This window comes from Osmerus mordax, unplaced genomic scaffold (genome assembly GCF_038355195.1).
Source record: "Osmerus mordax isolate fOsmMor3 unplaced genomic scaffold, fOsmMor3.pri Scaffold_69, whole genome shotgun sequence".
Lineage (NCBI taxonomy): Eukaryota > Metazoa > Chordata > Actinopteri > Osmeriformes > Osmeridae > Osmerus > Osmerus mordax.
The window spans coordinates 4,172-17,963 of record NW_027120626.1 but is presented as its reverse complement, the minus strand read 5'-3'; the positions used below and the strand labels follow the sequence as shown (position 1 = coordinate 17,963).

The following is a 13,792-nucleotide window of genomic DNA, read 5'->3' as shown; positions in this document are numbered from 1 at the left end:
AATTCAATAAAGTGTGGCTTATTATATGTAGGCCTGTGTGCTATGGTGTTTCTGGGCAAACACTCGACTATTATATTAATTTTATAATAGGGTTTAAGACTCGCCATAACTTATATTCAGTCGTAGAGTTGGTCAATTATGGCAGACAAAGAATGAAATGAAAAAAGCACTTTGAAATGTTAGCTTGCTCTAGCTTTTTATTCTTCTCATCGAAAAAAGACAAGGAATGTTTGTGTCTACAATTTGTGGACAGATTCTATCAATGTTATTGGTTTGCCACTGTTTGGAGTGAATGATAAACAAAAATGTCAAGTGCAGAGCAAGAAACCTTTCACTCAAGTCACTGATTAACCATAATGGAACCATTTAGCAGTGGGTAAATGTACCTCAGTAGAATGAATGTTTTTAACCTGCCACACAGTAACAGCGACTCTTCAGAGTGCTATTCAGTATTTAACTTAATTTTAATAATAAAATGAAGTAGCCTACAAATATACAATGTTTTTTTGCCATAAGGAGAAAGATAACAGCACTGCATATACATAAAAGAAGACAAAAGAAATGGAAAAGGAAAATAAAGATGTAGAACATACAAACAGTTCATCATGGGTAACAACAGACAATAAAATAAATCTTGGTTCTAGGCTTCTTCGAACATTCACCACTTCTCCTCAGCACCAAGTCTCAAGGAGGCGGGGTCATGAGACCCCGTCATGATGACGACACGATGTAGTGAGCCAGCTGTGCCTCCTTCCTAAAAGTCAATCAGCTCAGACACATGGGTTTTCAGTTAGCAAGCTCAAAGAAGGAAGTTGAGGAGCTGAGTGAAGGTTTGTGGTTAATTATTTACTATATCATTTGATACCGCTAATGTTTTTTTCTTGTATACACCACCTAAAATGAATGAATCATTACTTACTTTTACTAAAGGAACGGTACAAAACGCATTAACTATCTAATTGATTGTTATTTTCTAGCTGTTGTTGAGCTAACTAGCTAGCTTCTCACATGCCCAGCATCCATGTGTCTGTCGTCCAGTTAGATTGCGGTTTGTAATTTTGATAAAATCATTGCTGAAGGCGGTTGCTGTAGTGCATGTTTAAGTGTGGTGTTTTGGAAACAGCTTCTTATTAATTTCGCTAGCATGCCTACAACCAGATGTGGAGATGATGAAAGCGGCGCCAATTATTACGGGTGACGTAGCCTAAGACGAGATACAGTACAGTAGATCTGCTTTTTAGGATAGCCAGTAGCGAGCTAACTAGCTATGGTAGCTACTGATATTCAACGTTGAATTTTACATACTATTAATACGTTATACATACAAGTATGTAACTAAACGAATCACGTTTTACGAAAACGGAAATTGCATCGCGATAGGAAGATTTAATCCAGATTTAGAAGCAAGCAATGCCGGGTGTTACATAAAGCTTTTTAGCTAGTGCCGGTAGAACAGTGTCCACGTTTCATGTTATTGCTGTGGCGGAAGATGATTGAGGTATCCAACATATTTCCAAAAACAAAATAGGAACTTATATAAGCATGCTATTTCATAATTCATGTCTTCAACATTTAAATGGATGACTACAGGACACAAACATGCAGTAGTTAGCAAAGGTAAAACTGTAGAATCCGTAACCCAACAGCAATCTGTAGCCTCATTTCTAAACTAAAGAAGCATTCAATCAAAGCAGATGCTACCAAAATCGAATTATTTTATTATTGTCTTCTGCCCCTCCAATGACCTATTATTGCTTCTGATGGGGATAATTGCTTGATGCCTTTTAGGTTGGGGACCAATGCCTCAACATCTTGACAGTTGTATTCCCTTACTTCCTGCCCATTTGTCGGTACACTGTTAGTTTAAAGATCGTCTTTAATGTATAAATAGGAGGCGTCTTTATGCAGTCTTTGCAGGTGTTCTTTACCACCAATATTTGACAAACAACTGCTGCTGTATAACTTGGATAGCCTAGATTTATATCATACATTTCTCATAGTTAAGTCTATGTACGAGGTCAGCCACTATTCAAATTACACTACTGGTCAAACGTTTTAGAACACCCCCATTTTTTCCATTTTTTATTGAATTTTACGCAGTTCAAGTCCAGTGAATAACCTGAAATGGTACAAAGGTAAGCGGTAAATTGACAGGAAGATGTCTGGCAGACCCAAAGTCACAACAGAATCAAAAGAAAAGTTTCTGAGAGTCAACAGCTTGCGTGATAGGCGGCACACAGGACAACAGCTTCAAGCACAGCTTAACACTGGTCAAAGTACCGAAGTTGATGGTTGAAATGCTGCAAAATGCTGTGGTAGCAGTTTTGGTTCAGGGTGCCACTCTGTGGAAGTCGCCAACTCTGAGTCCAGTAAAAGAGCCCCCAAACCATCACTTTCAACCATCAACTGAGACTTGCTTACTTCGACCAGTGTTAAGCTGTGCTTGAAGCTGTTGTCCTGTGAGCCACCTATCACGCAAGTTGTTGACTCTCAGAAACTTGTCTTCTGATTCTGTTGTGGCTTTCGGTCTGCCAAACCTCTTCCTGTCAGAGTTTCCTCCAGTTTCCAAGTGCCTTTTGATGGTGTAGGACAGAGGTATTCAACCTTGGTCCTCAGAGACCCCCTGCCATGCATGTTTTAGATGTTTCCCTGCTCCAACACACCTGATTCAAATTAATGCTCATTATCAGGCTTAGATAAAGACCCATTCATTTGAATCAGGTGTGTTGGAGCAGGGGAAACATCTAAAACATGTAGGGCATGTTTTACCCTGGTCCTCTCTGGTGTAGGAAACTGTAATAAACTATTCTTTCTAACCTCTGGCAGTTTACCGCTTATGAAGACGTATTAGATAATACCCAATTGCTCTGAAAGTACCAAGTCAATGAAAGGAATAGACAAGTTCAAGACTAAATCAATGTATTTATTACATGAATGTGAGGTGCAGGTGTCTGTTACACTCAAGTTAAGTATCACAGAGGACTGGACAATGTATTTAGAAAATCAAGGGAGTATATTGTATCTCAATATGGGAGGATACACCATGATTAGCATTCGCAGGCACAGTTAAAGAACAATATGTGCTAGATAGCTTTTGCAAAGTTGCATGGCATTATACACTTTGGCAATAGTGTGACCTCTGACTTACATCAGCGACACAGGCCTTTCCTAGTCACACCTTACAAAAACCCAAGTTATGGCTATACAGGGATAATATAACAGTATAATGACAGTTTATCAATAATACAAGAAACATAATTAATAGATATTAAATATTAATAAATATTTCGCTCCTGGACATACCAAGGGTTATGTGCTCATGAGCTTAATGTTGCAAGGTATAGATCAAACATTGTTTATTCAGAACATTTCAAACCGTATAGAAATAATAAAGTAATCATTATCGTTAATTGTTGTGATTGAAAGACAGACCTCTTCGCTTACATTTGTACCACTTCAGGTTATTCACTGGACTTGAACTGCTTAAATTTCAATAATGGAAAAAATGGGGGTGTTCTAAAACCTTTGACCGGTAGTGTATCGAGTAATATTATAAGATGGATCACCTTGTGAAACGTCAAGATCTCCCTTTGATATTATGCCAGATCTATGTGCTGAATCTAAAGGGCCTGTTCCACAGTTACTTTGATGTAACGACTGCCCGACGTGGTAAATCCTCCGACAGCACCAGAAACGTTTGAAGATTCAGAGAGAATTCTCTGTTCCAAGACAAAGGACCTTGAGAAATCTGCTGTGTTCTCAGTAGTCTCACAGGAGCCAATGAGTTCTTTGGCGTCACTTGTTTACAACCCACCAAGCATGGGTTGGAAAAAGGGAGGCGCACTAAACCCTGCATCCCAGAGTATCATGTACAGTATAGTTATAAACCTAAAGGTATTTGGTTTTTTGAACACATAGGCTCTAACTCCTAAAGCCAATTAACAGGTTCAGACGGGTCAGCAATGTGCTAATGAAAAGAGGCCAGAAACACTAGTCACAAGACTAGCTTGCCGCCTGGTGCATCAGTAGGCGTGACACTGCATTCGGGCCATAGAAACTCAGCGACCCTTTTAGAAGGGGTGCTGACTTCTCCAGCACAGTCAATACTGTGGCATTCTGCTCCTGTCAAGCGTTTTCCATGGTTCCTCAATGGATGACAAAAAGGCTACTACTGTCTTGATTAGTTGGAAGATATGCTGCTGGCTAGGTAGCAGAAAGCATTTTTACCTACTGATTTACCTACTAACGTGTTTGGGGACCCTTTGGCCACACTGACTCTTTTGTTTTTGTTATTTTCTTTTCAGATTGTTTCCCTCAAAGGACAACTGGTGAAGGGAAATGCTGTGACTAAGCTGAGATTTCCCAGCTTGGCTTCCCCAACCCTGACTCGGTTCCTGATCCTGCCCTGAGCAAGCCCCCTCTTTTCGTCTCCACACCCTCTCGTCTAGCCCTCCGCCCGGCCTAGACGGCTCCGTCTCTGCCTCCCGGCTTCGTCCTCCGTCTCTCTCTCTCTCCGTCCGCCCATCCGTCTAGCCCCTCCCCCCGGGGGCTTCCCTCTCTTCCTCCGGGCCGCGCGCTCGCTGAGCCGAGCCGCCATGACGGCAGAAGGGGACGCCACGTCGGTGGAGTCGATGCGTCTGAAGCAGGAGATCTCCCTGCTGCACGGCGTCTGCCTCATCGTGGGCAACATGATCGGCTCGGGCATCTTCGTCTCGCCAAAAGTACGGCAGTACTCGCCCGTCGTTATCTAGCGTGTCCTTTTCAAAGCCAGGCGACTGAAGAAGACTCTTATCTACCCAAGTGCTGTGACGGTGTCAAGTCAATGAAGGCAGTTGCCAAATCCCAGTTAAAGACAAAATATATTAGTATTTCTTACATATATGTTGGGTGCAGGTGTCTGATACACTCAAGCTGAGCATCTCAGAGGACTGGACCATGAATACAGGAAGGGCAGTTAAAAAGTATCACCCGATTCTATCTAGCTGGTTAGGGCTGAGATGAAACCCTACAGGGTGGTATAAATAGGGTCGGCAGCTCTGTTTTAGACTCATGTTGGGAGATCAGGGCCACTCCTGGCTATGTCTATCAGTTGTAGCATGAAGAACAGTACATTTTCAGAGTCATCCTATCAGACAAATCCTGATGGCAGTATTCTATGGAAGATTTTGTAAGCATGTTTTAGGGACCGAACATGGGGACTTTGCTACCTGTCGGTAATCTCTTCCAACCGTCTCTCCATAGGGTGTGTTGTTGTACACTGGGTCGTTTGGGCTGTCCCTTGTGATCTGGGCCATTGGAGGCGTCTTTTCTGTGTTCGGCGCCCTGTGCTACGCAGAGCTGGGAACCACCATCCGCAAGTCCGGAGCCAGCTACGCCTACATTTTAGAGTCCTTTGGTGGCTTCCTGGCCTTCATCAGGTGCGTGTGTGTGTGTGTTACAGTCTGAACTAAATGTTATGGTTTGTAGCGACGGGAAAGAAAAAGCAAAAGTTGTAGAAGGAAAGTATCTCAGTTCTGACCCGTATCCATTTTTACCCTCCCCCCCAACCCTCATTGTTTGGATTTATCTTTTTTTTATCATGTGTATTTATGTGATGTTTTGCATCATGTGTTTTGCATCATGTTGGCCTGAGGCACATAATTCAAGTTCTGGATGATTGAATCTGAAAGGTTGTGGACGTCGCTGATGATCGTGGAGCCGGCGTGCCAGGCGGTCATAGCCCTGACCTTCTCCACCTACCTGGTCCAGCCCTTCTATCCCACCTGCTCCGCCCCTTACGATGCCGTCCGGCTCATAGCCGCAGCCATCATTGGTAGGGAGAGTACCTCAGTCAGCCAGTGGGCTGTTTCTGAGGCCATGTCTGTTTTTTCATTTGTGCCTCCAGGAAGTACTCCGATTTCAGTTGAGTCTTTCTAAATCCTCCAGAACAGTTTTCTCCTCAATGTCTGCTGATGCACTCCCTTGTGGAATACAGGTCTAGGTGTGTATCTTGATCTCGCACTCTATGTTTTTAACATGACCGCTCATGAGCAAAGGAATGTGGATTTTCTGGAAAGCCTGCTGGACATTCAATATCTGGTTGTGCTTCGGGTTCATGTTTTACGTTTCGCTGCACATGGAAGCTTCAGCTGTTTCTAGACCGGGTTGGAGTCTCACCAGTGTCTATTGAGAGAACATTTGTACAATGTTACATGTTACACACACACACTCACACACAAGCTACCACGGAGCAATAGACATACATGACGTGGAAAGCATTCATCTAGAGAGAGTGCAACTCAATAGTTTTTTTTTTTTTATCATAGACTTCCTACTTTTTATCTTTGGGCATGTTTACACTAAGTTGTGAATAACGTATTTTGGTGAGAAGTTCCCCTTTGTGCGGTTTTGTGCGAGCATGATAGCCCAAGGAGAGACACGTGTTATAGACACCATGCATTAAAAAGGAAATCAGATAAATGCAGAAAAGCGTGATTAGAGATGAAACGAGATTAGATTTTGAATAGTGGTCCAAAATTTGTATAGATGTGTGTTTGAATGAATCAAGGTTTACTTTCAGTTAAACAGTCAACTACCGGTAAGTATTCTTGTATGTTTATGACCTTTTCACTCAGATTTATGGTTAGTACGATTTTGTATCGTCATAGGTCCATATTCTTGCAAACCCAGTCAGTACTTAACATGCAGAGATGATCTACCACAGTACCATCCAGCTCTGTGGCCACTGTTAGAAAAGCTCACACTAAATCGGAGTACATTATATCGTTTGGAAAAACACAAACTTAGCCCAATTCTGCACGTTTTTCTATAATCTTTCTGCACAATGCGCTTGAGAAGTGAATCTAAATGCACCTCTGATATACACCCACTATGTCAATGTTGACACTTCCTGTCCTCCACCAGTCAGAGCTGCAGGAGCCTGAAGCACAGTGCACTTTTCAGTAGACTGGTGTGTACTAAGAGTTATCCAGCCCATCTACCACTATAAAATACCAATAGAACACTGGTGTAATGAGCAATGTTCTACGGCCAACAATTTCAGTGATCCAAAGAGTGAATTGTGAAATGACCCGAAACATGTTTGCCATGTAACCTAGGCAATGCTTCATTCATGTCTTTTTTTTTTCTTCTCATGAGTGCTTTAGAATGTAAATCCAGCGTCATGTGCTTAAAGTTAGGGCCATTTGAAAGATTACCTCAGCAAGCACTGTAAACCCCTTTTGTTATCCCGGCCTTGTTTGGACCTGCAAATAAGCGTCTGCTAAGTCCACACAGCCACCACCCAAGCATGCGGTTCACCTCTGGGGCCTGACTTCCTGCCACATGCAAGCGAAAAGCCTTTGGTGTGACTTGGAGCCCCTTCCCGTGATATCCACCCCTCCATCTTTTGAAGAGATGTTAAATCAGGGCCTGCCACAGGCCGAATGTCAAGTCCTCATGCATTTCGTACTTTCAAGCACGTTGATCGTTTGCCAGACGAGACAGAAGTGCCTCTATACACTTTTGCTAATATATTTCCCCCTCCTGTCCAGCTCTATAGTGACAGGAAAGCTCAATCGATCGCATATAAAAGTCTGACATGGCCTATTCTTCCTCTGCTCGTCAGCTGTCGGTCATTCTGTAGAGGGAGAGAGGCTGTTTATCTGCCTCTTTATCTGAAGCCATTCCCAGGCAGTTAGCTTTATCAGAGCCAGTCTGTGTACTGGTAGCTGGTCATTAGCTAGTTGCACATTATCTCCAATGTATTCCACTGTTTGGTCGAGTAAGATAAGACAAGATAACCTACAATTTCATATTCCGTAGGAGTTGAAAGTGCCTCCTTGTTAAACGATTTGGTAAACTTCTTTGGTAAAGATAGAAAAACAAGTAGGTTTCTTTTAAATGACCACAAGCCTGGTTAGAACCAGGCTTGAGAACCTTTTTTTTTGGGGGGGGGGGGGATTGACATTTGCCACCTGTTACCTCACTTCCTTCCCTTTCGCCTCCTCCTTGTCATCGTCCCCTTTCATTCCTGGACCAACTCCTCTTCCTTTGACGTGTGAAAGCCTGACGACAGACTGCACTGTCCCTCGTCCCCAGGTCTTCTGACGTGCATCAACTGTATGAAGGTGAAGTGGGGAGCCATCCTCCAGGTCATCTCCACCTTTGCCAAGGTGCTGGCCCTCATAGTCATCATCATCGCGGGGATGGTGAAACTAGGACAAGGTACGTCACAAACGCGTACACTCACCTTTACAGTTGCACACATGAAGACACGCCGTCCCTTTAACTTGAGAACCTTTTTCTGTCCATTTGTACACGCCACATACAGTATATGACCCGTGCACTACACAGTGTGATTAAATGTATGAAAAGGGGTTCTCTGTAGCGTTGAACTTTTCACCTGGAGACCCTCTGTGATGTCTTGGCCTTGTGTTCTCCACAGGCAAGACGGAGAACTTTGAGGACTCGTTCAAGGGCTCCAAGCGGGACCCCGGTGACATCGCCCTGGCCCTGTACGCAGCGCTCTACTCCTACTCTGGCTGGGACACGCTCAACTTCATCACAGAGGAGATCAAGAACCCAGAGAGGTACGTGACGCACACGCACGTTGTACGTTTGGGCGTTAGCATTGGCGCAGTTTCCTTTTCTGTTGTCTAACATCCTTATGCTGTGGCTTGACATTTCTTTTAACATTTTTGTTTTACCCTTCATCCAATAACAGGAACCTCCCGTTATCCATAGCCATCTCCATGCCCATCGTCACGGTGATCTACATCCTGACTAACATCGCTTATTACGTTGTCATGGACGCGGACACTGTGTTGGCCAGCGAGGCTGTAGCCGTGGTGAGCAGGTGTTGTTTGACTAGCCGTTAGCTGTGTGAGGGTTGTGAAGCGACGGAAATGTTGTAGAAAGGTAGTTTGCGATAACCTGACTCTCCAGATGGTTTGTTGCACATAACCATCTGGGAAGTCGTCCTTGGAATCTGCTTGGAAAAGGGCAGGCACTTTCAAAAAACAGTGAATGCATCTGTCTATCACAGGCTAACTTCAATCTCTTCTGTAGCTGCCAGTAGTTCCTGATTTGGCTGAACCTCCGTGAACCACAAACAAACCGTGAACTGCCCACTTAGATTCTCCCTTGGTCTTGATCTTGCCAATCCAGCTGTATCGCAAGGTTAGGTCTGCGATGGAAAGGTTTTAAGTTCTGCTCTTTTAACTAGAAACAAAGGTTCTGAGGCAATGCTGCACACAGGACAGTCCAGTAAAAAATAATGCACATGCACCCTGATTAACCACCAAACTTATTAGCAAGTCATGAGGCTCTGTCCTCATTAGCAGCATCTGTTCAGGCTCAAAGACCATTAACTGATCTCTGGTCTTCTCTGGTCTGGTCTGGTCTGGTCTGGAAGCCACTGCCGGTAACTGAATTCCTAACGGGCTCCCTTTGACGATGTCAACCGGGACTTTTGCTAGCTTACAAAGTTATCTCCTGATGCAGTTAGAGAAGGCTTTGAACGAGGCCCATCAAGACTAAATGTAATTAGCAAAATAAATAAAAAGGGGGCAGAAATGGGGGCGGGGGAAAGTCGTGTCAACATGAAGCCCATCTCTACTGAAATGGCTGTATTTCTAATATTTAAACAACCCAACTGAAAAGGTAAATATAGATGTTTATACTATAGATTTTCTGTGGTTAAGAGCCTAGACGGTACACTAGTGTGATGAGTCGGGGCCGGTGCCATCTGATGTGGCAGAAAATAACACTTGTTTCCTGACGGTTGGTCTGAAGGGAATAGTCCAACTGGCGCACAAACTGGGTGTTTGATTCTCTTTTCTTGCGCCTCAGACGTTTGCGGACGAAGTCCTGGGCTGGGCCCGCTGGCTGATCCCACTGTCGGTGGCCATATCCTGCTACGGCGGCCTCAACTCCTCCATCATCGCCGCCTCCAGGTCAGTGGACAACGGGGCTTGTTACTCCACCACCCCATCTCGGAGCAGGTTGTTGAAGGTGTAAACAAGGTGTTACACAGATGAGCAATGAGCTGTGAATGCCCTTGTTTACTTTCCTTCGTGTTTTGCCATCGCTATGGTACGCTTTCTGTTGTGGGTCAACCTCGAAACGTCGTGCTCGGGAAATCTGTACGAATTATAGAGACCACGACTGAGCAAAGTGGATGATCTTAAACCGGGCATCTTATATAAAATGGATATTATTGTAGTATTTATTGACTATATGGTTAAAGACTAAAGCTTCTCTAGGAAATAGATCGAAGTCATCTCAGACGAGCTGTTGTTGACCGGTAGTTCTCTCTCCTCCACCTGTAGACTCTTCTTCGTGGGTTCCAGAGAGGGACACCTGCCTAATGTCCTCTGCATGATCCATGTCAAACGTTACACCCCAATCCCGGCCCTGCTCTTTAACGTAAGTGTGGAACTTCCACTAAAGTGTGTGTACTTGTGTTCATGTGTGTACGCAGAAGGGAACTGGTACATTAGGCCTGTTTGTTTTTCAACCCCTATCAGTAGGATGTGTTGCTTATCGTGTGTGTGTGTGTGTTCTCCCTCTCCAGGGCGGCATGTCTCTCATCTACCTGTGCGTGAGGGACGTCTTCCAGCTCATTAACTACTTCAGCTTCAATTACTGGCTGTTCATTGGCCTGTCCATTGCCAGCCAGATCTACCTGAGGGTCAAGTTCCCCGACATGCACCGGCCCGTCAAGGTAACGCAAGCGGACGCAACTCCCCGCCGGAGCTGCAAGCTCTTTTTCTCGATCTCTTTCACTCTTCCTTATCTCTCTCGCTCTCTCTGTGTCTCTGCCTCCTCTAATATCTCCTTTTTTCTTATCATTCTCCTCCCAGCTGAGCCTGTTCTTCCCAGTGGTGTACTGCATCTGCAGCCTGTTCCTGGTGATAGTGCCCCTGTACAGCGACACCATCAACTCCCTGGTGGGCATCGGCGTGGCACTGTCCGGCGCCCCCGTCTACTATATCTGCATCCACCTGCCGCCGCGCTCCAGGCCCGCCTTCCTGAGCAGGATGCTGGGTGAGAACTGGTCACACACACACATACTCACACTCCCCCCAGGTGTTCTTTTGTATTTAGTTCCTTAGATTGGGAGCCTTGTTTAGAGCTCTGAGCTGACAGAAACCCCGATGCCGTTGAAAGTGTCACCCAATATTGCCTGGGCTGGGCTTGCATACAAGCAGTCCTTTATCTACGCGTCAGGAATGGGAGCCGATTTTGGGTGCCGCTCGTCCAGGTTGAGTCTCTCGTCAATCTCACTTCCCGTTTGCTCGTCTGCAGATGTGATCTCCCTCAACACGCAGAAGGTGTGCCTGTGTTGCGTGGCGTCGCCCGACATCGACCTGGACAACATAGACCCAGACAAGGTGCAGTGACGGACTGAGGGAGGGGACGGACGGACGGATGAGGAGAGGTATGGAATGAATGAATGAACCCAACGCTTTATGGGTACCGCGGGCAATGGAGCGGAAGGAGAGGAAGAAACAGACGACGGTGGACAACCAGGAAATGGACAGGGAGGAGAGGGGGATGAGAGGAGGAGGAGGAGGAGAGACTGAACGGAAGGTGGACCTCGCACTCAAACACCCCTCCTCCCAATAATTGAGCCTTGCCGAGCCGGGATTTGAACAGAACTATATTTATGCGCAAAACTATTTTGTGTGCAGTACCGTGCGGTTCCTGTGTGTGTTAAGCACAGAGGCTACTTGTGGGTGGAATTCACCAGCGCACGCGCAAGCACGAGCGCAGCTCACCGGTGGTTGAAACCTGTCAGACTGAGTATAGCCCCTCAGCATCACTGAGCTGTCTTGAATCTGAGATCCAAACACGTAGGGAAGGTGCTTTCTAGATGACTGAAAATCACTCTTTTGAAGTCTGTTCGCTTAGAATAAAACAAATATTTTTGACCCCCTTGTTTCGTTCCAGGTCTTAAAGTCGGTCCAAAGATGCTTGTTCTAACCCCATGTTCATTTCCAGAGGCTGGACACAGGGTGTCTGTCAAGCCCAGTTTGTCTGCTTCTCTACACTTAGAACCAGCTTCATGGCAGCTCTGGGCCCTGTTGAAACATCACACACTTAATAGGGAACATGAATAGGGTGAGAGGCAAACTGGACTGGAAGAAAAAAAAAAAAGACGCTTATTAGGTTCACTTCTTTTGTTTATTTTTTTCACTCCTTTTTGTTTGTTCTTTTTCTGTTCTCTGTCACACGGTTGCCTGTTAAATCCCAGTTTGGCACAAAGCTCGCCCCCGAATCACACGCTTGTCTGTTTTGCTAAGTGTTGCTTTAAGAACAACTGCTGCTGCTGTTTGTTGTTCGCTGCAGTTGCTCATGTGTTTTTCACTCTGCCAGTTCTGCGCAGAACTTGATTTCCTTCAGCTTTATCACGTCCACAGTCACCAACGGCAGCATTAAAGATTTGTAGTTACCTGCTAGTGGAACTACAGTTCCCAGAGGCCTGATCCAATCAGGTCACTTTTCCCCCCCCCCCATCAATGTTTCAATGCAAATCCTCCAGTATGATCTAGAAGGACAGACAAACCAGAGGAAACAATGGTGTCTGGAGGGGGAACAGTTCTTTTCTGGTGTCGAATGTAAGAAAGATATGAATGGAATTCCGTTGTGTGAAGTTCCTTATCTATACAGGCTATCCATTGTCTGAGTCCTGTACAATGTATGGGGGTGGTACTCGACACACTGCTTGGCTAATGTACTTGCAATTTAAAAGGCCTGCTGATAGGCTAGCAAAGTTGCCTTGGTGTACGTGTATCTTGGGATTTTCTTAATCTACTGGATGTATAAGAAGGTTTAAGGACTTAGCCATGTGCACCTCATACAACCAACAGAGGATGATTATCCTGGCTTCTGGATTCACAAGGAATGCCAGATTATTCTTTACCGTGCAATGCTTCCGAACCCCTTCAGCCGAACCAGGGGCTCACAAGATGGTTCCTATGCACCCTCTAGTGGTAGGTTTAGATAGCTGCAGTTGAGGGACTGTGATGTCGTTAGTTCCTAGATCCAGGGACGGGCTGTACAAATGAGTTACTGAGCTCTCTCAGGTCTGACATTTGATGCCATCCAAAGTTTCTTTTGTTGTTTTGCTGACCCTTTCTCAATGCCAAACCTGACTTGCCTGAATGTAGCTTCAAGTGTAGCATGCTATCTCCTTTCTTGTTTGTGGCAGTTTGCAATGGTACCTTTTTGTGTCAATTTGAAGGCCTTCAGTTGAACATTGTTAAAGTTGGAAACTATGCTATGAATAAAATGCCTTACTGCTTTCTTTTTAATGTTAAGACTCACTATATTGTCTGGTTGTTTGTTAGGTGAATGGTACTGTACATCAGCTATACAACGTTTTTCCACTCTTTGGGGTCTTTTAGACACCTAAAGGTTCTATGTTCTCAATCACTCCGTCATGTTGTAATGCATCCGTCTGTGCCGGCGTGTCTGTGATTGCCGTGTGTGTAACCACGGCTACGAACTTCACCTTTTTGACGTGATCTTGTCATGTTCTTCTACTGCCTGGTTTTGTATTCCAGACGAGCTGTGATGTTTTAACTGATGAGGTGAGCTGCCAGACTCTTTGCCAGTTCTGTCCTCCTGCATCACATAATGTACTGCGTGCTTTAGACGGAGGCTTGGACTCCAGCTCTCAAGCTGCAGCTCCAACACTCCTCCATGAAGGACCACGGCATCCAGAGCACGACAGCATGAGACCCATTTTCATCAACCCTCAGTCTTAGTAGATGAAAGTTGGCTTTTATAGAAAGAAAACAAATAT

At 44.9% G+C, this 13,792-nt stretch overlaps 1 protein-coding gene across 1 annotated transcript; it reads left to right on the top strand.

The window, feature by feature from the left end:
* The first annotated feature begins 779 nt into the window (after positions 1 to 779).
* Positions 780 to 13,299, top strand: LOC136940146 (Y+L amino acid transporter 2-like). Its single transcript, XM_067232266.1, has 12 exons — positions 780 to 830; positions 4,305 to 4,721; positions 5,242 to 5,417; positions 5,670 to 5,812; positions 8,080 to 8,205; positions 8,426 to 8,570; positions 8,705 to 8,828; positions 9,832 to 9,935; positions 10,311 to 10,407; positions 10,556 to 10,705; positions 10,845 to 11,028; positions 11,290 to 13,299. Exons 2-12 carry the CDS (start codon positions 4,596 to 4,598, stop codon positions 11,382 to 11,384), a joined length of 1,470 nt encoding a protein of 489 aa, XP_067088367.1. The 5' UTR covers positions 780 to 830; positions 4,305 to 4,595; the 3' UTR covers positions 11,385 to 13,299.
* The last annotated feature ends 493 nt before the right edge of the window (positions 13,300 to 13,792 follow it).